A 24,971-nucleotide genomic window follows, 5' to 3' on the forward strand; every position below is an offset into this window, starting at 1 on the left:
CTCCTGTGTTTTTTAGGACACAGTAGGGTGAAGGCTCATTTCAGGGGAAAGAGAGTCTGGAATAACAAACCGGGTACCACAGGCACATGGAGGGTTTTCCCAGAGGAAGGAGAAAGGGCCTTGGGAAATAAGTCAGTTATGGCCAGGGAGTTTCTGATCTGCCTACAGTTTTAAACGTTTTCCTGATGCATTAGCAGCCATGCCCAGTATTTTTGATACTTCTTACAGAGCAGCTGTCAGCTGCCCCTTGACATAGGAGTGGCAATGCCTGACCATTTGATTCTTTTTTTCTGGAGGTTTTTTTCTCATTTGCTGTTTCGGGGTGTCTGCTCATTTGTTTTAATTTCTCAGTGCTGACAGTGTGACTCCCCCCTTCCTTGCCCACCCTCTCATTGCAGAATCCAGAGGAGCTGTCGGAGGATCGTGCTCACAGGGAGATGATTCCTCATGAAGTCACTGGATCCCTTGCAGAAATCAAATGTGACTTTCCATTTATCAGACTGAAATCAGAGCCAGCCAGACAGTGAAGCAAGCACAGTGGAGGGGGGACGGCGAAAGATGAAATCCAACCAAGAGCGGAGCAATGAATGCCTGCCACCTAAGAAGCGAGAAATCCCTGCCACCAGCCTGCCTTCGGAGGTGAAGCCGGTCCTGCCAAACGAAAACCACCGTGCAGATAACCTAGCATGGCTCCCCACAACACCCAGTGGCCAGGGCGTCCTGGGGAGCCGGCACCGGCCTGCGGGGACGTCATCAGTGGAGGCAGGCTTGCCGCAGGGTTTGCACAAGTCGCTGTCTGCAGGGCTGGACTATTCCCCGCCCAGTGCGCCCAGGTCCGTTCCAGTTTCCACCACTCTTCCCACGGTGTACTCGCCCGCCCTCTCCCAGTCAGGGACCCCTGTTTCCCCCGTGCAGTACACTCACCTGCAACACACCTTCCAATTCGTCGGGCCCCAGTACAGTGGATCGTATACCGGATTCATCCCCTCTCAGCTGATTTCCCCAACAGCCAATTCTGCGACCGGTGCCGTGGCGGCGGCCACAGCCGTTGCAACCACTCCATCCCAGCGCTCCCAGCTGGAGGCTTATTCCACTTTGCTGGCCAGCATGAGCGGCTTAAGCCAGCAGGGCCACAAAGTTGAGCCGCACCTGGTCAGGACACCTGGACTGATTGCTGCCGGGTCTCCTCCACCCACCCAGCAGAACCAGTATGTCCACATTTCCAGCTCTTCCCAGAGCACTGTCAGAAATGTCTCTCCTCCAACCATCCCGGTCCCCCTGCACCCGCATCAGACAGTGATCCCGCACACCCTCACTCTCGGCCCTTCCTCCCAAGTGGTGGTGCAGTACACGGACTCAGGGGGCCACTTTGTCACCAGGGATACCCCCAAGAAACCCGAGAGCAGCCGGCTGCAGGCGATGCAGGCCAAGGAGGTACTGAACGGCGAGATAGAGAAGAGCCGGAGGTATGGCATTTCGCCTTCTGCCGACCTGGGTCTAGTTAAAGCAGGCAATAAACCAGCTCCCCATCATTATGAGACCAGGCACGTGGTGGTCCACTCGAGCCCCGCTGAGTACGGTGCGCGGGATTCCTCAGGTGTCCGAGCCTCCGTCATGGTGGTCCCCAACAGCAGCACGCCCACGGCAGACATGGAGGTGCAGCAGGCCTCCAACCGTGAGACCTCTCCTTCAGCCCTCAATGACAAGGGAAGCTTGCACTTAGGAAAGCCAACCCACCGGTCCTATGCCTTGTCTCCACAGCAGGCTCTGGGCCACGAGGGGGTGAAGGCGGTGGCCACACTGTCCCCTCACACCGTCATTCAGACCACCCACAGCGCCTCTGAGCAACTCCCTGTCGGGCTGCCGGCGACGGCTTTCTACGCCGGGACCCAGCCGCCGGTGATCGGCTACCTGAGCGGTCAGCAGCAAGCCATCGGGTACCCCAGCAGCCTGCCGCAGCACCTGGTGATCCCTGGCGCCCAGTCCCTGCTGATTCCGGTCGGCAGCGCGGACGTCGAGCCATCAGGAGTCACGCCCGCGATCGTCACGTCGTCTCCTCAGTTTGCAGCAGTGCCTCACACGTTCGTCACCACCGCCGTCCCCAAGAGCGAGAACTTCAGCGCAGAGCCCCTCACCACCCAGCCTGCCTACCAGGCCACCATGGTGCAGGCGCAGATCCACCTGCCTGTGGTGCAGTCCATCGCCTCCCCTGCTGCCGCACCTCCCACGCTGCCCCCTTACTTCATGAAGGGGTCGATCATTCAGCTGGCCAACGGGGAGCTGAAGAAAGTAGAGGACTTGAAAACGGAAGACTTCATACAGAGCGCGGAAATTAGCAACGACCTGAAAATAGACTCCAGCACTGTGGAGAGGATTGAAGAGAGCCATAACCCAGGCATTGCCGTGATACAGTTCGCAGTTGGGGAGCATCGAGCACAGGTAATGGCAGTGCATGGTGGGGTGGGGGCGTTGGACTGGGGTGCGTGCTGTGGCACTCTGGGCAACAACACATCTCATTTGCTTTGGGTCCACTTGGGGTTGGTTCCTCGTCCATCCCTGAGACAAACTGTGGACCAAAAATCATCCCACTCACCCTGCTGGGAGAGCCATCGGAATCACACTGATGATAGATGTGGTCTTCTGGATATAAAATAGGTCTTTTTTATAGCTGGAGAACCCACAGGAAGACTTACATGATTATCCTGGTTTTTGATTAAATACAAAATGGTAAAAGCAGTATGAGAGGTTACATTTTTCATTTTGGTAGGTGATTTTTACTGTCCAGACCAGAAAGTTCAGGTTAGATTCACCTCAAATCCTACCCTAGAGAGATAGGTAGGGCGCAAGGCAGTGAATTTCCATGGCTTGAAAACTTGGAGCTGACCGGGAATGGTCTCACACATAAGTTACTGAAATGAACTACAGAGCATTACTGAGGCTTTGGTTGCAGGTGGTTTTAACACTGCATGGCTCACATAAATTCTGTGATCAAGGGAAATTTGGAAAGAAAAACCACCTATGTGTCTGGGTAGGCTGTGCTTCTGACCTTTATGTCTTGGTTTGCAATACAGGAGGAAAACCTGTAACTTTCCAGAGGTTAAGAATGAGTACAAACTGATCTTAAGGCGTTATTCCAATGCTGTCCTTCTTCTGAGTGATTTAGACACTTGAAAATTCAGATACGCTGTGTGTAGCATTTTGCTTCCTAGAGGTACTCTGTTCCAGTAATCCTGTTGCAAGTCTTTTTGGTTGGTTGGAGTGCTGTGAACTGCAGCATCTGCACCATTGATGCTGCACCCTCAGCACGGGAGAACCAGAACAAGAGAGAGAGAGAGAGGAGCTGGACATGGACATGTAGTAACACACCTCAAGTTTGGAGAAGAAAAACAAACAGCGATGGTACCACAGAGCAGATCCCATGGAAGATTTCTTACAGTCGCAGCAGTCTGCGGCCTGTCCTTCCCCAGTTGCATATATATGGTAAATTACTACATATGACAGGTCCTCTTTCTTATGTCAAACATACAGATTCCCTGTGTGGAGTTTGTTCATGTATGTGCTTGTATCTGCACAGCTGACAGAAGTTGGGCCTCTGATGCTTTCAGTATAAAGACTCGATTTTTTTCCCCCACTTTTTAACTGTATTTTGGCTCTTCTCAGGCTTCATGATATGAGGAACTGTCCTTGGATCAGGACCAGTTACTATAATTTGCCCAGTGCCTTGAATAATGAGATTTCAAAAGTAGCAATCTCTATTCTGCAGTTTTCATCCTGCTAACATTTCTCTCCCTGCAGTCAGGCCACGGGTCTCTGCACCAGCAGAAGAGGTACAAATTAGCAGGTAGCATTTGTGTCATGTGTCATTCACAGATCTGTCAATGCAAGCGATGTGCTGTAGTCCTGGGCACCAGGAAGAGCTGCACCTTTGCAGGGGGTGGAGTGCCATCCTCTGGCAGAAAGCAAGCGAGTCTGAGGCTGTACAAATCCAGGGCCTGGCACACAGGTCTCACCCAGCAAAGTGTCACCTTACAGAGAAGCCTATCAGGAGCAGGCTGACATCAACGCAGCCAAAATACTCCCCAGCTGTATTTCCCACTGGGGATGCTTCCAGAATGGAGGGCGAGTCACGGAGAGATATGATTAGAAACGGGGGTTTAATTTAGGTTTCCTGCTGATTCCAGGACTTGGGTCTCTTCCCAGATCAGCTGGGTCCCTGCATAGCAGGGATGGCTCTGCTCGTTTTCCCTTGCCTGGGTTGAGAAGAGAGGGGGAGAGAGAGAGAGAGAGTTTCTATATGCTTGAAGTCTCTGTGACCTCACTCTCAGCCTGCTGTGGCTCTGTGAAAGCATTCAGACTTATTTGCAGGTGTGCAGCAGCCATTGCTTGTAGAAAATTGCCTTGAGTGAAGAAGGCTTAGTCTCCTTGCTGAAAGAACAGTGTTTAGTCACGCTGCTCTGAGCAGCGGCACTGTGGTGCTGCTGCACTGAATATATGTCTTGACTCCAGAGTGCTAGGGAGATATATCTGCGTGTGTAGTGTAGCTTCACAAAGTATTTTATTACAATTAAGTTTCAGTTGCATACATGCTTTTGGAAGAAGAGAGCTTTTCAAGTGGTATTATCAAGGGAGTGTAAGTTGTAAAGAGTAAGTGCCATATAAAAATAGCGTTGTTATCATTAGCTTTGGCTCACTTACTCCTCCCAGGGATCTCTGGGAAGTCATTATAATATTGATGAATCCGTATTTTCAGACTCTGTGCAAACAGTAGCTAATTTTCTCACCAACTGAAGGACAGAGGTAGGAGGTTATTTTCAGCTGAGCATATACAACTGTAATGTAAATAGGGAGGCACCATGCAGCTGCTGTTGTATGGTAATAGTGCAAGCCTGCAGCTGCCCCTCCCCAGCATGGCACTTAGGCAGAAAGAGGTTGCCCTCCCTCCTTTCCCAGTCCTCCAGTCACCTGGTAAATCCAACCCTTTCCTGGATATGAAAACCTAGAGGAAAATTAACCCACCTAAAGGCTGTAATAACTGAACTAACTGGCGCTGGAGGGATGCTGGGTTCCCACTTCACAGTATCCTGGCTCTGGATTAGGAAGAAGTCAAGTAAGTATCAGCTGGCCAGAACCTAAAGTTCAGCTGTTACTCCTTTGCATTCAAGATGCCTAAAAGAGAAGACTTGTGTGTCTACCTCTCTGCAATTCCACATAGTCTTATTGTAATAGGACTTTCATCATTATTACCTGTCCTTTCTTTGGCTACCAGGAGCAAGCGGAAGCCAGTAATCCACCCCCATTGATGTTAAGGTCAAAACACACAGGCAGTGAAAAATAAGTTCTCTGAAATGCTGCATTTCAGTTCCTAATAATTCCTAAAGTATAGATTAAAAAGAAAATATGAAGATACACTTCTTAATTTTCCTTTAAAAAAAAAAAATCCAACAGAATCCTAACCATTAGAGATAAAAAAATCCTATTTGAGCATTTAGTAGCTCTAACTAGTTTAGTTCACTTTAGTGTGTATTTTTTTAGACGGTCATCTAGTTTAGTTATCCCCTGATGTCCCTGCATGGTCACAAACCAATTACCTTTTCTTTGAGCTCTCTTTTTCATTATCTTCGGCTCTATAACAGAAAGAGAGATGTTGACTCAGTTCTCTGCTGCAGATGGAGATCTCTCACAGCCTTCCCATCATGTGATCTCTGTGTCCCCTGGTCATGGGACAGTAAGTCCTTGTGTCTCCAAGTGATGGGGTGGCTGTGGTCTGTCTTCAGATGAATGTTACTGAATTCTGGGAGTGCAGCAGATGATAAAGCTCATGTGATAAAGTTGACAGCCTGTGGCCTTCTGGACAAGAGGTGGTTTCTCTTGAGAAATGATGGGATTGCGAGACTGTGGAGAGCGGTAGCCCCTAAAACTGAAGCTCTGACTGCCTTTGTTACAGTAACAGTGTACTGAAGCTGGGCTAGGTGCAGCTGTAGGGGGATGCCCAGTCAGATCAGGTGTCATGGAGAGTGGTTCTTGTGGCACAAGGTGCTGCCCACAGCTCCATAAATCTGTCACAGGAAATCCACTCTGTGAAGGCAGTGGAAGTTTTTTGGGGGTGAGGGGAACATTAGCAGTCCCAAAGTTTCTGAGTAGGGGAGGTCATGTGGGAGCATGGCGCTGCAGGGACCTCTCTATGACAAGGAGAGCTTCTATTCTATGGATCTGCCCTGTTGTTTTTTGGGCCCCAGGAGTCTTTCAGCACCCACAGCAAGGCCTTAAGCAGAGAGCTCTACTGCTTAATTGCACATTGTTTCCAGAGCCGCGTCCTTCTCTTTGTTTCCATCGTACCACTCCTAGTTTCATCACATTTCAATTATATTATGGAGAAAAACACTTAATTTGAAAATGTATGTTTACATTTATTAAAATACTGTTCACATGAAACACTTTCATTAGGCACCTTTTGCTTTAGTTCTTGTTATTTTGATGGCAGCAGTGAGGCCCGAGACTAAAATTGTTGGTGTTTCTAAATGATGGAAAGGGTATTTTCTGAGCCTTAGATCTTACAGCACCTAGCTGTCTGAATTGCCTGCCTTGCCTACTGAGTTTGTCTGAGAAATAAAATTATAAAAGGTTATAGAAAGTTTCAGATCTCCAGTGGCTGCTGTAGAAGAGTTTTGGGTGTTTTCACTAGTCAGTGTTAGAAACATAAATGTAGCTTGCAGTAGAGTCTCAGTGTACTTCAAGAAGGACCAACTCTTGCTTTATCATCTTAGTAGTGGGTAAACAAGTCCCCAATTTCTTTCTTTCCTACAATAATCATGACAAGATACAAGGAGAGGAAGCTTTTAAAATTAATTTTTTGTGTTTTAATGCTGTCGTCAGAAAAAAATTATGTGGGGGTGTTTTTACTGAAATGTCACACTTAAAAGGTCTTTGACTACTATTGCTTGTAGAGAATGGTTACCTCAAATCCCACATTAGCTGAATCCAGAAGCAGCCAGCTAAAATGGGACTTGATAATCCATGAGGGAGCCCATTTCAAAACAATCGTGGTACGTGCACAACCATGACCAGATCATGGAGATTCTGGCATTTCACTCTCTATTTTTTTGTGTTATTCATGATTTCCACCACCAATTCTGGCATTTGTTTCAGTGATTGACAGTTCAGGCAAGTGTTTTGGATGTTACATTAAAAAATCCCCAAAGCATAATGGTGCGGTGCAATGTGGTGTGAAGTGAAGCGTGTTCACATCAAGAGGAACTTGGGTGTCGATGAGGAACATTAAGAGGAACTTGTGTGTTGGTGAGGATGATGCACACAAGCATGTATTATTCCCACAGATAGAACTAGTGTTTAACAAGGACGGGAAAGTAGAAAAAGAAAGAACAAACAATACAGCAGGTAGGAGGGAAGGAATAAAGAAAGAGGCAAGAAATAGCAATATAAAGGAGAAAGCTATGTCCGCCAGATAATCCATGCCTGGAGAAAAGCCTACAGCTCTTGTGCAGACAGAAGTTTTAATTTAAGTCCATATGAGATGCTGGATAGACGGTACTTCTCCAAGTTAGAACCCAGCTAGACTGAGATGCATATATATGGAATAAGATCCCAAACTCTGGGCAAATATTTCTGCACATCCTGGTGCTGGAGTATTTCTGTGCAGCATCACAAAGAGATGGGGCTTTCAGGATTACCTCTCCCACTTCCTCCATAATTCAGAGTTTAAGCCAGGCCTACAGTCGGGTCCCTTTTCACTGTTGCCATGTGTTTAGCTGATTGTTGTCAAACAGGTCTGGTCAGAAAAGGTTTAATATGCCAAAATTTGATACATATAAGTGTGGGGTATCTTAGACCTCTAAACTGCTCCTTTTGAAATTCCTTCTATGTTGGGCAGGTGGAGTGGCAGGATAATAGATGCAGTGTTGTTTGTTGGCCTAGTTGCAGAAGTACATAGCATATAGTTATAGACTTGATAAGGTTTTTTCCAACAGAATCAACCATCTCATAAACTGCACTTGGCTGCTGGTGCATGGCATGGGATTAACCAGTCAAAGGCACCATCAACATCCAATGGGAGTTATTGATTTCCTGGTTCTGGAGCCTCTGTCTCTGAGCTGTAGGATATCTCTGATCAAGATTTCCTGCCCATAAGGGCTGTCGAGCTGGTGGGGTGCAAGGGTGCTACCTTGGGCCCTGCTTGGAGGGCACCTCTGAGGGTAGCAGCACTAGCAGGGAAGTGGCAGGGCTGCCGGGTGACATACTGTCAAGAGTCCAACCTCTTCTGTGAGACAGACCATGCAACTTCATCCCAAGGTTCACACTTAGTATTATGAACAGATTTGTTGGAACACTGGAGTGCAGTGTGCATCTCTAGCTGCTTCTATTCCTTAATGTTGAAAGGTATTTTTAACGATACAAAGCCATTGCTGGGTATGACAGCATTAACTCGTTTCCAAAAGTGAGAGGTGGTTTTGCAAGCCTTGTGTGATGTTCCTTTCCAGTGAGTCCATGATCCTGGAGAGGAAGGGTCTCCAGGCAGCTGGTATAGTACATGCCTCCTGAATGGCTCAGAAATGCGGTGAGCACATCTGTTCAGGTGTTCTTCTGCCCTTTCGTCCCTACCAAATAAGGGTTATAGAATCCAAGTGGCATCCTGCCCCCATGCCTGAGAAGAGCTCCAGAGGACATGAGGCCCTTGGGAGCAGAGCAGGGGATATCTGTTGTCAGCATAAACCAGCCTCTTACAGTTGCAGACCTCACTGGTGTTACATACAGCAGTTAAAAATGTGCTAAATTTTAAAGAAGTATTAGTCAGAATTTCCTACCCTTTTTGTGGTGTGCTGAGGGTGGGGGTTCGGCCCTGTGGGTTGTGAATCACATGAGCCCACATCAAGTGTTTGAGCCTACAGATGCAGCACCACACACACGTGAGTGCTGGACTGCTGCCACATGCAAAGATAAGTCAGTATTTAGGTGTTTTATCATGTTGGGACCTCAAGGCCCAGCACTTGCAAGGTCAGGGAGGAGTGGGCACCTGTTGTTGGTCTGTTTTGACTATGGCAGCTCCTTGTAAGATAGTTAGATAGGATTCCTAACCAGATGTGTTTTTTAAAGTGGGGAAAAGCGGACACAGTGCAGAAAAGGACACAAAGTGCAGGAACTGGAGTAGGAGGAGAGATGATCCTCTCCCTGAGGGAGTGCAGGAAGTGAACTCAGCTTCAGAGTGGAAGACCGGATATGAGAAGGGAAGAAACTGGACTGGTAACAGGACTGCTTGGGGAAGGCAGGTTCATGCTGGGTGCTCTTATGGCTACAACTCTGTACATACTTACAGCCTTTCCCTGGAAATCAGCGTGTCTTCAGTTATTTCACGCTGGTAAGTGTATGCTTGCTTGGGCGGAGGTGAGGATGACACTCCCGTGATCATTTAGAAAATTGTGTGCCAGAACTGAGAGCTTCCCTGGTTGGAAAGGATCTTTAGATTTGGATTACAGGCTATAGGCACCACAGAGGGATGGTGGGGAACAGTTTGCCAGACACCGAAGCTGTTTTGCCTCTTGCAGCTCTCTGAGTGGCTGGATAGATGTAAAGCTTGATTCCCACTGAGGTCTTGCATTAAGAAATGCTGAGCTCAGAGAAACCATTAACACTCTTGTCACAAGGACAGGCCTGAAGTCTGGTGGCCAGTGTACTGACTTTGGAGAAACTGAGCCACACCTTTGCGATTCCAGCTTTATCCCTCTCCCCTGTGGCAAGCGCTGCCTACTGTGCACATGTGTGAGGGCACTTGGGTTGATCTCACACTTTCCCCTCTCTCTCCCTCTGTCTCCCTCTGTTGTCCCCTCTCTTTCTGCAGGTCAGCGTGGAAGTCTTGGTAGAATACCCTTTTTTTGTATTTGGACAAGGCTGGTCATCCTGCTGCCCTGAGAGAACCAGCCAGCTCTTTGATTTGCCATGCTCCAAACTCTCGGTGGGGGACGTCTGCATATCGCTCACGCTCAAGAACCTGAAGAATGGCTCTATTAAAAAGGGCCAGCCCATGGACTCAGCTAGTATCTTGCTGAAGCATTCAAAGAATGACAGTCTAGCTGGAAGTAGACACAGGTATGCGGAGCAGGAAAACGGGATTAATCAGGGAAGCGCACAGATGTTAGCTGAGAACGGTGAACTGAAGTTTCCGGACAAAATAGGATTGCCTGCAGCACCTTTGCTCATCAAAACAGAACCCAGCAAGCCCCCGGCAACGAGGAAGAGGAGGTGGTCAGCCCCTGAAACACGAAAACTAGAGAAATCAGAAGAGGAGCCACCTTTGACTCTTCCCAAGCCTTCTTTTATTCCTCAGGAGGTTAAGATTTGCATTGAAGGTCGATCCAACGTAGGAAAGTAAAAGTTGTTTGGGGAAAGGAAATTAGGCTATCCCTTGTCATTTTTATCCAGATTACTGTACTGTAGACTAAATAACCCAGTATTTACATGTTATCATCTTATTTTAGGTTTATGTTATAACCTTGTTGTTATAGTTGCAGCTGGTATTATGCAGGAGACTGGTGCATATGTTTTTCCACAAGTGTTTGTCAGTGACTAGGTTTATCGAAAGCTACAGAAGGGGCAGTATCTGCTTCACACACCCTTAGTGGAAATGAATGTGTTGTCATGGCTCCTGTTTTCTAACACCTCGTGTAGGACAGGGTCCAGCTGTGATTTTGTTTTCTTTTTGTCGGTTTTTTTGTGTTTGTTTTTTTTTTCATTTGTTTGTTTTGTTGTTTTTGTTTCTGTTCTAGTTTGTTTTTTTTGGGGGGGGGTGGGAGGTGAGGAGAAGGGAACTGTAGCAGAGGTGTATGTCACACACGGGGTGCGTGTATGTGTGTGTGTGTGGTGGGGGTGGGTGCATGCTAACCTCAAGGTGGGACAGCAGCTCTGTGGAGGGTTGGTGAAGAGGTTTCCTCATCCCAGGTGGTGAACACAACCCATGGGTGTTACTGAAAAGGATCGGACAGTCTCTGATGTTTTCAACAACAAGCCAACTCTTACTCAAGGCTCTACTATATATATATATATATATATTTGTGTGTGTGTATATGTATATATATATTTTGCCCCCCATGGGGTCTGACTGCACTGATTTTTATTCCTAAAGCAACTGCCACACCACATTTCCTTTCTGCTTGCTAGTGCAGTTCCATTGCCCGGAGTCAGCAGACGGGGAGGCTGTACGGACTCTTGCACCGGTCGCCCTGCAAGTTTTTCCTTCATGGCGGTGGGGGTGGTGGGTGGGTGTGTGCGTGTGTCGTGGGTGTGCGTGGGTGTGCACGAGGAGGCCTCTGGCTCTGTGGATGTGCCTGGCTCAGGCTCACTCCTGTTTCTGTGCAGTGTTAGACAAATCGACCGGGTTACGCCATTGACATTTGCTTCCACAAGGTAGACGCATACTGCCCCTTTGAGATCACAGGCATCCATCGTTTGCAGTTAGGTTGCAAATCTTTGTCTTTAGTACTGGTTTTAGTTCATGGTTATGGACAACTGGTGCCACTTTTTTCAAATTGCGGTGTGACACAGGAATCCGCTGTTGAAGATGAACCTAGAATGTCTTTAAGCACTTAAAATGCTGTTCACACTTTATTGCTGAGCATCCTGGTCTAACACTCAGTATGTACTGTATATCACTTTAATCTGCTCGGAAAGCAACAACAACAAACCAACAAATCTCTTCAACACTGTAACTACATGCAACTATGTAAAGTTTTCTCACAGGCAAGATGCTGAAAGTTTTAATGTGGTTTCAAAGGGATGAATGTGAATTATTGAACTAGTATGTGACAGTCATTGTCCACAAAGGACTACTTAATAGGAGGCACTTTTTAAACTTTAATGCTTGAGAAAGAGTTAAAGGCATATGCGAGCTGACATAATAAAAAAAAAAAAATAAGAGAAAGGAAAAAGGAAAGAGGAAAAAAAATCATGTCCAGTGTTTTTGAAAAAGATGGACTTTAAAGAATCTTGCAATTTGCACATCTTGAGTTTATCATTTGTGTGGTATTCCTGCAGTTTTTACCTAATAATGTTGTGGGGAGGGGGGGGTCTGAAAGAGCATAAACAAATGTAGCAATTACTCACTAACCTGCCTACGCTCTAGGCCATTTCATAGGGTTACGTTCCTTTCAGAGTTCATTTTTGGTCTTTATACCGTATCTGCCACACAGAACCAGGTCCTACCGGGACACCTCTGAGAATTTTTCTTCAGACTTGCTGAGAGAGTTTTCCACAAGAAACATTTCTATAAGTAAGCAAGGTGTTTGTTTGTTTTGAAAACAAACCTATTGTTATTTTATTATTATTATTTGTTATTTTAATTGCATCATTTTCCATTGGAAAGGCGACATTTCAGGAGTTTGGTACAAACCAAGTAGGAGGGGGGGATTCATGCCGTTCAGTCTCTTCTTTCCCCAGGTAGGGCCGGATCCTTTGAGGTGCTGTGCACCCAACCTCCTGCACAAGCCTCGGGGAGGTGCAAGTATGAAGTACGTTGGGGCTGAGCGCTAAAGCCTGTTGCTGCCTCTAGAAAGATCCCGTTGATTTCACTGGGATTGCGCTTGGGCCCTCCGTGAGCAAGCGATCATGTCGTCGTTTTTGGTTGGCGAGTTCGCATCCTTCAGGTAGTTTTGAAGAAGCTGTACTCATAGGGAGAAAAGGAAATAAAAGTGCAGTAACCTAAACTGAGAAAAATTTATTTAAAATCTTGTTTTCCCTCTCCCCTAAAATACTGTGCTTTTCTTTAAGAGAAGAAATGTTAACCCCAAACCCCAGCTTTGACTCTTGTTACTTGTTACTTGAAATTTAGCTCACACCAGACCTAATTGTTTTTATACCATATTCTGGGGTGCACCAAAAAGTTGAAATACTTTTAAAATAGCTTGAAACGTTTTTTGAATTTCCTTGAATTTTATTAACCTCTCGGCGGGCTACCAAATAGCTGAGTGGGTTTCTTCTCACAATCACACAGCTTAGTTAGTGCTTATTTGTTAATATTTCTGCTCAGAGAAGTTGCTTAATCTTCCATATACTCTGCTCAGGGCACTTGCAATTTATTGTTTCGTTTTGTTTCCTGTTTTGTTTTTAAGCTTTGGTGGTAAAGGAAGAAAAAGAATTACAGATTTTAGTTCACAGTCGTACCACTATTTCTGTACTTCACGTGTACTTGGAGAAAAAGAAATCTCAAGTAAAACCATACGCATACACATTTGTGGTTTATAAGGAAGCAGGGGCTATTAAACTGACTGGATCTATTCAACTAACACTAAAAAAAAAATAAAAATAAATACATTTGGAGCAATAGGAATGTATTAGTTCTGTGCTTGTATTTCAGACTGAGGAATTCTGAAATAACTGGTTCTTTCCAAACAATTGTCCCTTTCCATGCTTTGGCTTTTTAGGATGTGCAATACTTTATGTGCCAACTTAGACTCACCCGTGTGGTGTTAGCTAGATCTCATACCAACTTCTGATTTCCCCTGGTTTTGTTCTCTTTTGAATTCTTTCTTTCTACCTTTTTTTTTTTCCTAACTCCCTGTCCTCCCCCCTCAAAAAAAACCCCTAAACCATATTAAGGGTAAAAGATCCCTTGCCCCAGGAAAAACGAACCCTCTTTGTATTTGATGTTTAAAAAGATCCAGGGATTTAAAAAAAAAAAAAAAAAAAGTATTCATGTCTACATGACATCCACGCAGAGAGTAGCACTAAGCCACTATGGCCGAGTGCTGCCCTCCGCCTGGACAACACACGGACAAGAGCTGGCTCCCACCGGGGAGAGGAAAGTCCTCCTGGGGGCCAAGTTCTCTGCAAGGCAGGGCTTTGCCTCTCCCTCTGGCACTGAGCATCCCTTGCAGCGAGTCCCCAGGCCCAGGAAGTGCCATTGATCCTCGGGGTAACTGCAAAATACCACTGGCAAGCAAAGGGATGCTGAGGGGAAGCCAAAGGAGGAAGCTCAGCCTCTGCTTCTGCGTGGCGGCCGCTTTGCAATAGTAACTAACAGTAGTTCTCTTTTTGTCTGTTTTTTTCTATCTTTTTGTAGCAGGCCTCTTTAGTTTACAATGAAACGCATACAATCACCAAGAAATTAGTCAGGGCAAAGAAAAATAAAACAAGAACCTCTTTATAGGGATTTCTAAAAAAAAATATCTGTCTTATCTATCTATCTAATCTATCTATCTATCTATCTATATATCTATATATATAAAATGACTGTTCCTTATAGCGTTTAACTTAGGCATTGTTTCAGTTTGTCTGGGCCACATCGTGGGGAATTTGAGTTTGATGTCACTTACCTCAAGTCCTCTGGTCAAGACCCGAATTGGTGTCGCTGTTGACCTGTTTTACCATTTTGTATGTTGCCCTTAGGCTTGCTTTCCCTCGAAGACACAGACGTTGGGAGGAGGGGAGGGACACACGTTCCTTTTTTCATTCCTTTAATTCCTTCGTCCCACTGTCGCTTCGTTCAGCTTGTCGTTCCGGTCATTTTCTCGGCATGGGGAAGTGACATCACTACTCTTGTTTCCCTTCAATCAAGGAACATTTAGAAACCTTTCACACCTTTTACTCAGGGATGGGGCTGGCGTATGTGTGGTACACTGATGTGACCAGAAGCAGCACTTTTACTGCTCCGGAGTAGGGATGTACAATGTTACAGACAAGTTTGGATTCCCTTCATCTCATGGTTTAAACTTTGTAGATCTCACTTAGATTGCAATACAAAAGCAGCAGGCTCAGCACGAACTGTAGCTGTTGGTTATCATGAAAATACACTCTCTGCAGAGATTTATATTACTTTACAGTGTGTTGCCAGTAGTAAAAAGGAAATGCTGAAATTTTCTAATTCTTGCAAATTTCTTGCTAAAAAAAAAAAAAAAAAGAAAAAAAAAGCCTGTATTGTCAATATTTTTAAACACTAATAGTGTTATTTCAAAGAAGGGCGCCCTTGGCGCAATGCTCTGCATGACCTGGGACCCAGTTCTGCATACAAAAAAACCCCCAAAAACCTCCGATGGGTGGTCTGGGCTGGCCAGCGAAGGCTGCTCAGGACTTGCTGTAAAGCACTTGTATAAATCTTTGTGAAATTAAAGCGTGGTTCAGTCAGGGCCAGATCCTGACCTTAATCAGGCAGCTGGAAAAATCTCGGGGTTCACCAGGGCAGAAGCCTCGGGCGGGTGGAGGGGATTTGGCCTGTTGAAACGCTTCTGCTGTCCCAGAAACTTGACAAATGGCAAAATGGGACATGCACTCGTACAAACAGTTTCCATTTCTTCCCTCCCCATCATCACAGGTAGCAGCCGAGTCCACTATGGGCTCTGGCCAGTGCTGATGTGAAAAGCAAGGGGAATGAATGCACCACCGGAGTGGAAGCAGTAATTTCCTTTCCTCTGGTTTGTCCAACCGTCCCACTCCCCCAAATCTTGTAATATCTAGCAAAAGGAGAATTTGTTGATGCAGATATGCACACGTGCACACACGCCCCCAGGCAGAAGTGTCTCTCTGCACACAAATAAAGTATGTGTGCATTTTTTTTTTATGTGTATGCCTACATGTCCACTTGATTCCCTGTCCTGAGGACAGCCTTGCTTTGTGTCCATAGGGAAATTCCAAACACATTGCACACCTCTACTCCAGAGTTCAATTTCTTTTACATAGACGACCTCGCTTCAGATGTGTTACCTTTACTGATAGGATCTTTTCTTGTAGCACTATACCTTGTGGGAATATTTTTTGATGTAAACCTAATTTGAGAAGCTTATTAAAAATAGAAACTTTTTTTGAAGCACTCACATTGAGGAGTACAGGTAATGTTTTAAAAAATTGCACAAAAGAAAAATGAATGTTGGAATGATTCATTCAGTGTTTGAAAAAGAGATGGCTCTGTTTGAACAGTGAGTTTCATACCTTGTTTGTAAAAAAAAAAAAAAAAGTTTTTAAATACAAAAGCAGAGAAAGGTTGAAAGTTACATGTTTTTTGTATATAGCAAATGTCATGTCTAGATGATCTGATTTGTATTGGCTCTGGCCAGGAAGAATTATTACTTAAAAGGCTCTTAAAGAACAACTGTGCTTAATTTTCTGTTCGTATTACATGGGTCCCATTTCTGGGGAATGGAGTCAATGCTTCACGCTGTTTATTCCTGTGCTGAAAATACACCTTGGAGCAGCAATTCTTGAGTGCAGCTACCAGGCACTTCAAAGGGTGGCTACTGTGCAAAACTAGAGTCTCACTCTCCAGTTGTATTTTGGCTTTAAGTCTCTTCCGCCTTTGCCAAGGGAGCCCTTGGCAGCCCAGAGGTCAAGGCCGGTTTTGAGGGAGGCCTTGGCTGTGCCCTTGGCAGGCATGGCCAGGCCAGCCCTGGGGTGGAGAGCTCTTGCTGGCTGAGCATCACCTGTGTAGTTTCCACCTGGAGCCTTTTGGTCCTATTTTCTTCCTCTTTCTGGGGATGCTGTTCCACGTTTTTTTCAGCACTTCCTGTTCCAGATGAAATCCAAAGAGTTTAACCCTGAGCGAGAAGTGCTTGTAACAAGGGATCCTAGCCCAGCGCTAGCAGCAGAGTGGTACCCAAGGCGACCTGGCCTTCCAGCCCCAGTCACTGCCCCTCTCCCCCACCACTGCTGTCAGAGCCACCGGGAGCAGTTGGTCACACAGAGCACATTTCCAGTGATGGTCTTGTCTGATGGCAAGACTGATGTTTTTCAGAAGCCAAAAGGAGAGGATCCTGAAGCAGTTTCTGAGGAGGGGGTCCTTTTCCTGTCCAAAGAATGAGCTGGGTAGCTGGGAGCCGATGGCAGGGCGGAGTGGGCGAAGTTTCAGGCTGCTCCCATCCCCCTCCCTGGAGGTAACCCAAGCTTCAGCTCCCGCAGGCACATGGGGCAGAAATGCCCTGTCCAAGTGACTGCTGGGTGCTCAGAAACCAGCCCCAGCTGTGTTACAGTGAAGTGCATTCAGCCAACAGGTAGTATTTATACAATAACAGTCTCTAAGATTTCTGTAGTTTTTTTTCTTGTTGTTAGGTGAAAGGACTCAAGTCTTCCACTGAGGATTTTATGGAGGCTTCATCCAAGGTTGTTAATTTTCTGTTAGTTTCTATTTTGAGCAGTTAAAGCTCCTGTGCCCTTTCCCTTGACCACGCAGTAGGTATGCATTGGAAGTGTTGTTTGCAGAGAGTGCAAGTCACTCGTTGAAGCTGTCATTGATGTACTGTGGGATTGCTGATGGGCAGAAACTTCAGGGCCCAGATCCTCGGCCAGGGTGGGGCTGGGTTGGGACCACCAGCTTCTTTGGGCAGCACTGCTTCTGCCCCTTCCCACCTGCTGGCAAGGGGATCCCACCCTGGTTGTTTGCTTTAAAAATCCAGGACCCAGGTACTCTCCTTTGAACACGCTCTGCAGAATTCTTGTCCCAGTCCATTGGGTTTGGATCTGGGCAGCTGAGGAAAAAACGGGCCAGGGGCAGCTGTGAGTGGCTCAGTCTGTGTCTTCAGCCTGGCCACTGGGCTGGATGCTTTGCGAAATTACTAATCTCTTAAGGCATAGATACAATTCTTCACGACAGTCAGCTAATGTTGAAACTCACTAATGTATGTATTTGCTCCTTTTTTTTTTTTTTTTTAATATATTAACTTGTTGAACACTGTTCTTTTCGCAGTGTTACAAAAGTGGGGGAGGGGGAATTTCCCAACCTTTTTCAGTTCGGGTGAGCTACTGAAAATCATTTTGTACTAGCTATGTCACCGCTCCCGGCAGCAGCTGGTGGTGGCACTTGGCCGTGCCGGAGTCAGGTCCAGCCATTCTACAGCAGTAGTTTTTAAAGTAAATTTTTTTTTTTTAAATTGTCTGGTATTACTAACGAGAGTTGTTGCAAATCACACTTCCAGTGTAGTTCCTAGTGTAGGCCCAGTAAAAGGGATATTGCAGCTTTGTGTTGGGGAGAAATTGAGCTGACATGGCCAGTACAAAGGAGAAATAGGGAGGGAATAACGTTTTGCACCTTATTGAAAAGAGGAGAAGATTTTAAGTGCATACAGACATAGTTAAGAGCTTTTATTGTGACAGGAGAACTTTTTTCCATATGCGTGCATACTCTGTAATTCCAGTGTAAAATATTGTACTTGCACTAGCTTTTTTAAAACAAATATTAAAAAAAATGGAAGAATTCATATTCTATTTTCTAATGGTGGTGTGTCTATTTGTAGGATACACTCGCGTCTGTTTATTGAATTTTATGGTCCCTTTCTTTGATGGTGCTTGCAGGTTTTCTAGGTAGAAATTATTTCATTATTATAATAAAACAATGTTTGATTCAAAATTTGAACAAAATTGTTTTAAAGAAATTGTCTGTATACCAGTACAAGTTTATTGTTTCAGTATACTCGTACTAATAAAATAACAGTGCCAATTGCAAACGTGTGTTTTGTCTTTATGAGTTATGACTAAATGGGAGAGAGCTTTCCTAAGGACATAATTTTCCCAGTTTAATTCTCCCCCACCTCCCGCACCCCGTACCCTGGCAATGCATTTGACGGTGTTTATTCATGACAGTGCCAGAACACCCAGGTACCCACCATCCATGGCCATAACACCCTCTGCAGACCATCAGAGTGAAGTTCTTTATTGCATAACAAAAACTTTCCATTTACAACTTCCGAACAGTTTGAATGATTGCGCAGTGCACACGTGGGTGTCGCAGCAGAGGGGAGGGAGGCAGTGCTCTCGTTGCCGCCCCAGCAGGGTCAAGCAGGGCAGGGAACACTCAGTGCTCATCAGCTTTTTTGGGGAGATTATACAGAAGCATTTCACAGTTATCGCAGGCAAAGCCAAGGAGTCTGATTTACTTGTTTATGTATGAAAACTTCAACCAGTAAACGTTGTGTCAGAGATGCTGGGGAGGGCTTGCTTAAACATCTGTGTGACCCAAAGTGAAGGCTGCAGGGGGATGGTCCATGCTCTGTTTAGGGGTGTGGAGCTGTGCCAGCATCTAGCGGAGACATGCTTTGACCCTTTTGCCCCGCTCAGCTCCCATCCCACAGGGAAGGGCCAGCCCTCTCCCGCCTGCTGGATCTGGCTGCTGTGGAAGGCAAGCTGCTGTTCTGGGGCCTTGGCTTTTTTTTTTTTTTTTTACTTCCTTCCCTCTCTTCATCACAAGACTAGACCTGGCACTAGCTGCAAAAGCACTCCTGGCTCCAACAAAGAATTTTTGGTATAAAACTGGTATTAGCAACTAAACAGCACCATCCCCCAGGTGATGGATAGACACTGTACATACACCAGCAGCAAGCTGTGGCAGCAAGTTGTAGCAGCAAGTCTGACAAGAGAGTGGAGTTCAATAGGTATAAAGTATGGAGTGCTTGGTTCAGAAAAGGTTTCAAGCTCTCATCGTGTCCTTGACTGAGAACTGCACACACCCGACACACAGGGGCTTGGCTAATAGCTGCTGTTTCCTCCTTGTCCCCACTCTTTCTAGCCCTGCTATTGCCTAGCTGAAAGAAAGATACAGGCACATTTTGTATGAGAAAAATTCCCCCAAATGCAAACAGAGGCGTCTTCTGACCCTGCTTATGACACTGCATATTTACAGGGTGTTCCCATCCTACCTTCAAACCCCACCATGCCCTAAGGGAAAAGAAAGCTGCATCAAGGCAAAACCAAAGCCCCTGTGCCATGGCCAATGGGGGCTGGCTGTTTCAACAAGCAGATGGGCATGTGTTTCTTTCGGAGAATGGAGACCTGTGTGGCTTGTTTTGCACCTGTCAGGATGCTGGCTCAAGGCCCACTGCTCTAACAGCTGGCCTCACACCTACAAGGAGGGCTACATGTGCACTCCTCACGGCCATTACACAGTCACTCAGGTGTGAGCAAGGCTGCTGCTGTGCCAAGCCCTTCCTCCCCAAGGAGAGTTGTGGTAAGCCGGGTTATGTTCACAGGAGTCCACCCTGCAAAAGTTGCTGCAGCAAGGCAGCTTCAGAGTACGACTGGAAGCAGCAAAGGTGTTATAGGTGTCTTTATATTTCAAGACACCAGAGATGGACATACTCAGCAGGCATTGCTTTAATGATGTAATGTTGCCCTTTTCAGCATCGCTGCCTGTAGGTCTTTGGTGTGTTAAACTAAATCATTGTGGAGCCAGTGGGCCACACCTCAACACTGCTCTTGGGTGCTCAACAATTGCCTGTCTGGGGGAAGCAGGTATGACTTTGGCCTACAGCACAGGCTATCACACAGCATTCCTCTAGACAGGATGGGTTTGGGGTGGTGGGGTTAGAGAAGACCTGGTTATGCAGAATCACTCAACATTAAGCATTATTAAGCGCTTACAAATTTCATTTCCCACAGAAGGACACCAAGTAACAAAGAACCCGGTTAGATGTGCAGGTGAGGTAGATCCACAAATGACACAGGGCATTTGTCAGTGATTGTGGTCTTGGCTCGGACCATCCTGCCAGGCATAGTGTACCCCCAGCTCCCCTGCCTCAGTTCCGTGTGGGAGTGGCAGCAGGTTTGAGCAGGGTACAGGACCTGGGTCTAAGTGAAGATAAGGGCAACTACTGCAGCACAGGACTGAGTGTTATAAGGAGGACACTTTTCCCCCCTCGTTTTCCAGCCTGAGAGCTGGTAATGTACGGAGTCAATGGTGAGCACTGACATAGTTGAGGGTTATCCCTGAACAAAACTCATACAACTAGGCAAGATGCTGACATGCCACCAGCTCAGCCATTCTGCAGCCCGTTTCTCTCTCCTGCTCACTGTGGAGAGAGGAGAAAATGAAAGAAAACGTGCTGCTTATCAAAAGGATAGTAAGAGCTGCTATTCAGAATACCAAATACCCCAAGTCAAAACTTTATCAGTCACTATTCATGGCATCAGTGTTGTTCACAGCCTGAAGAATTTGAGGGATAACTTAAAATTAGCCTATGCCTCTCCTTTCCTATTAGTCACTGATCAGAGGTATGTGCAGGAGGGGAAGAAAAGCAGGTGTGAGAGTGGCCCCAGGGCAGGGGCTCCACATCTACCACACCTGTAGAGAGGCAGCCTCCCCTTGCCCTCAGCACCTGCTCTTTAGGAAAGAAACTGTTCTGAAGACATGTCATGAACCTGCTCGGTTTGGTGTGCATATGACCTTTTAAAAACATGTTTACAAATACATATATATATATTTATATGCATATGTATTTCTTAAATCCACTTAGAAATGTAGCTAAAAAAAAGTAGAAAAGCGCTAGTGAGAGTGGGCATGAGACCAGCAGACTGCTGCACTTCCCACGTATGAAGGCACGAGTGTGGAGACCCACCTGTGGTCAGGCCTGCACCGTGATGGTCTAACCCCACTCCTGAAGGAGGTGTCTGCTTGCTTTTGTACCCCCTACTCTTTACATCACATCAGTAAAGGAACAGTGATGTCTTACAGCCGTACTGATGCAGAGAGGTCATACTGCCTGTACCATGGGCTTAGTGCAGGTAAGAGCAGTATGTGGCCTATGGCGGCATTTATGGTAATGAGGGCTGGCATCTTTTTAACATGATGCTTCCAGGCTGGAGGGAACAGAGATCAGGGCCTGTATTCATAAGGCCTGCTTCTCTCCTGCATTCACATTTCTTTATGATGCGTGAGCAGGATGAACAGTCCTTAAAGCCAGCGCAAGCATAACCCGTGCTCACAGCTGTGCTCACATCAAGGCCCTTATCCACCTCCAAAGCAGAGGAAGGGGTCATCCCACAACTAAGAAGTATGTCCCACATGTTAAATGGAAGACATCTAAAATACCAGGCAATTTAGAAGATTTTCCGTGCTTTTTCTAACGTGCAGAACACAGTTCAAAATCACCAGGGATCAGCTTGTGGCCTAGATTTGCTCCTCAGCATGGTCAATTGTACCAATCCTTGTGCATGGCTTTTTGAGCAGTCCAGCATATGAGTTTAATTCTAGAGTTTCTCTTTGCTATTCCTTTTTCTACAGATCACTTTTTTGCTTTTCAAAAGAAGCCTGCCTCTTTCCACAGATGTCTATAGGAGGGGAAAGTAAAACTCTGAAGTACTGAAGTAACATCAGCCACATTATGATCTCAGTAGCAGTTTAAGGTAAGTGGCCAAGCATTATTAATTCATTGGTGCTCACTTTTACATTATTTGCCATAATGAGCTACTGTGGTACTCATGTGGATGCAACATGTATTTCCAAAGAAATTTCATTGTGATTTATCAATTAATTAGCAGGCCATTACACTTTATTGAAGTGTTACCCAGAGTCTTAAACATTCATTACTGCCTTTGGAGCTTTAACTCCATCTCAGCCTGCCAGGGTCCCTCAATCAATCAGGCTTTTCTGCCAAAAGCTCTTTTGCTTTCCATGGTGTCAAGGACTGCAAAGGAGTGGTACCAAATGACCAAGAGTCAGTTTGATCCCTCTGGCCTCCTTCACCTGGCCACAGGCAATGCACAGCACAGCATTTGTGTATCTCTGCTAAATGGATATGAACAGGCAAGGGAACAGGGAGGGCTGCGAGAAACTCCCCTCCTTGGTGAGTTACAGTTGCTGAGTCTTAATGTCTTAAAAATCTGTCCACATAGAGCAGGTAAAAGCAGAAACCCAGGTAATTCAATAACTGCACTCACGAAAAAGCAGGCAAGCTTTGAAAAGTGTTCTCCTGAATGATCTCCTCAGATGCGGATGGGGGGGGCCAGCACAGGTTTGCTACATTCAGTGCCAGCTTCTCTGAAGAGGCAAGTCCATTGAATAGGGAGATTTAAGTAAGACTAGCAATACTAGCCCTGTGAACTGAGAATGAAAAGAGATCTGGCATTTTTACCATCACATTAAGAAGTCACCAGTAGCCAGGCCTCAATCACCTCTGACACTCTGCAGGCTGGCAACTGTGCCACTAACACCCACTCTTTGGGCAGAACAAAGATTAAGAGAATGTGGTTTTTATTTCTACATGGAATTCCTTGCATATTTTTCTCTCTCAGCCTGCAGTTTCTAGAGGGTGCACTGCCAGAAGTGGTGGTAGCTGACAGGTCAGTCTTAAAAAAGGGAATGTGTGAATGTCTGCACGCGTTTAACAGCCACGTTTGTACAAGCCAATTCCTTGTTAATTGAGGTTTCAGCAGCTATTTATCAGTGGGGAAAAAACAGGTAAAGAAATGTTGATTAAAAAATAAGATAGGCACAACAATAAAAGATGAGGCTATTGCATTTTAAACCAATGGCACTGTGTTAACAGCATGACCTTCCCCTTCAAATCCCAGCCATAGCCTCTCCAATGGCTATGACACTGTCATTCTGAGAGAGAGGAAAGTTTGCCACTAACACAACATGGAGGAGAAAGCAAAGGAAAACAGCAGCCCTTCCTGCTCCTTTCCATCACCCCTCTCTCCAGCCCCCTAGTCCTAGGCTAAGAGAAGACCTGGCTGTGCTGCTGGGTGACCCGGATAAACGTTGTTCTCCTGCTCAGTTCCTTGAGTTTGGCAGCTCCCACGTAGGTGCAGGTGGAGCGCAGCCCCCCGAGGATGTCCAGGATGGTGTTTTCCACATCCCCTCTGTATGGTACCTCCACAGTTCTGCCCTCCGAAGCCCTGGAGAAGAGATCAGTTATTGCATTTATATCTGGATGCAGAACACAACAGTGTGTTTACTGGAGCAATGTGGAGCTTAATACTCTGCAAGCTACAGTTTACAAACGTGCCCCCAGCTTTACTGCTTGCTTGCCTGTTGCTGCTTGGTGCTCTCAAGCACTGAAATGCCTCAGCTCCTCTCACCACCAACACTGGGAACTAGGAGCAGACAGATTTTGTACATGCTCCAACATCCCATGAGTTTTTTACAGATCTGCCCCTTCCTCACCTCTACCATCTGCCTACAAGCAAGTGAAACTTCCAGCTTTATTTAAAGGTAAATTTGACTGTGAGAGCTGCAAGCTTTAAAGTGTAAGGAATGGCCAGGCTCAGGCAACTTAGGGACATGCTGGAGCTGGTTCTCAGCAGGCACCACTCAGCGTGGCTCTGCAGAGGCTTCACAGCCCCGGGGCTCTGTCCCACGTCACTTATTAGACACAGATGGAAATGCTCTGGCTGTCTTCTACCAGTCTGGTTCTCCAGGACCCACAGGGATGGAGTGGGAAACCTGTTACAAAAACCTGCTGCAGAGCTGTCCCCTGAAGCTAAAAGGTGATCTAGCACAATTCAGAGCCAGGCAAAAAGGCCAGAAAAACAGCAGAGCTGTGAATACTGTCAAGTACTGGTGCATGTCAGCACTGACTGCACTATTCCCAAAAGGCACATCTGAAGAGTTACATGATGGAAGAATCAGGCAAATAACTTTCACTCCTTCTCCTCCAGCTTTCTCCAGCCTCACACTCAGCAATTCCTCCTGCAGCGGAGACTCCCAATCAGCAGCTGATCTCACTAGGCTTTAGAGCAAGCTTGTTCTGCATGGCACACCAGCTCCTCTGGAGAAGCAGGCTTTGGGAAGGGAGGGTCTAAGACAAATGTGGAGAAAAAAGGGGACTCTCTCCTTCTGTCCTATAAAACGGAGGCAGAAATCACGGCAGGGATCAGTCATTGTTGTAAATGTGACGGCTTTATTTACTTCTTCCTTAAACAAGTTGTCTAGGGGATAGTGCAAGAAAGAAAGGGCACGCCTGTTTGGAGGCTCGATTTGTGAATCATTAACAATAGCAACAGCGGCTATGTGGAGGTACTTCAGTGTGAGCCTGGCTATATTTCATCCTGTTAGTTTAAATGTGAGGTTGCAGCCCTAGGGAGGCAATATAGGAGAAGTGTTGATATGCCATGTGAATAAAGAACCATGATTAATCACCCTACATCTGATGAGTAACTGACTTCTTGAAACTGTTAAATAAACACTGCAGTAAGCAACCAGTGGAAGACGGACACACCACTGCCTTCTCAGAGACTGCACAGGGCTCAGGGATGTGCTGTAGGGCCTGTGCTGC

At 46.2% G+C, this 24,971-nt stretch overlaps 2 protein-coding genes across 25 annotated transcripts in view; one reads left to right on the top strand and one right to left on the bottom strand.

The window, feature by feature from the left end:
* Positions 1-18,428, top strand: part of ATXN1 (ataxin 1) — a 222,030-nt gene extending 203,602 nt beyond the window's left edge. For all 24 annotated transcript variants that reach the window (XM_050308033.1, XM_050309087.1, XM_050309622.1 and 21 more), the window contains 2 exons: positions 399-2,439; positions 9,851-18,428. In XM_050308033.1, coding sequence (XP_050163990.1) covers positions 559-2,439; positions 9,851-10,381 — 2,412 coding nt within the window. In that variant the 5' untranslated portion in view covers positions 399-558 and the 3' untranslated portion in view covers positions 10,382-18,428. The remainder of the gene's footprint in view (positions 1-398; positions 2,440-9,850) is intronic.
* A 181-nt stretch (positions 18,429-18,609) lies between these two features.
* Positions 18,610-24,971, bottom strand: part of GMPR (guanosine monophosphate reductase) — a 43,628-nt gene continuing 37,266 nt past the window's right edge. The window contains exon 9 of the mRNA XM_050314210.1: positions 18,610-23,592. Within this exon, the coding sequence (XP_050170167.1) occupies positions 23,412-23,592 (181 nt within the window). The 3' untranslated portion in view covers positions 18,610-23,411. The remainder of the gene's footprint in view (positions 23,593-24,971) is intronic.

Source organism: Myiozetetes cayanensis, unplaced genomic scaffold (assembly GCF_022539395.1).
Source record: "Myiozetetes cayanensis isolate MyiCay16 unplaced genomic scaffold, myiCay2020 scf1, whole genome shotgun sequence".
Classification (NCBI taxonomy): domain Eukaryota; kingdom Metazoa; phylum Chordata; class Aves; order Passeriformes; family Tyrannidae; genus Myiozetetes; species Myiozetetes cayanensis.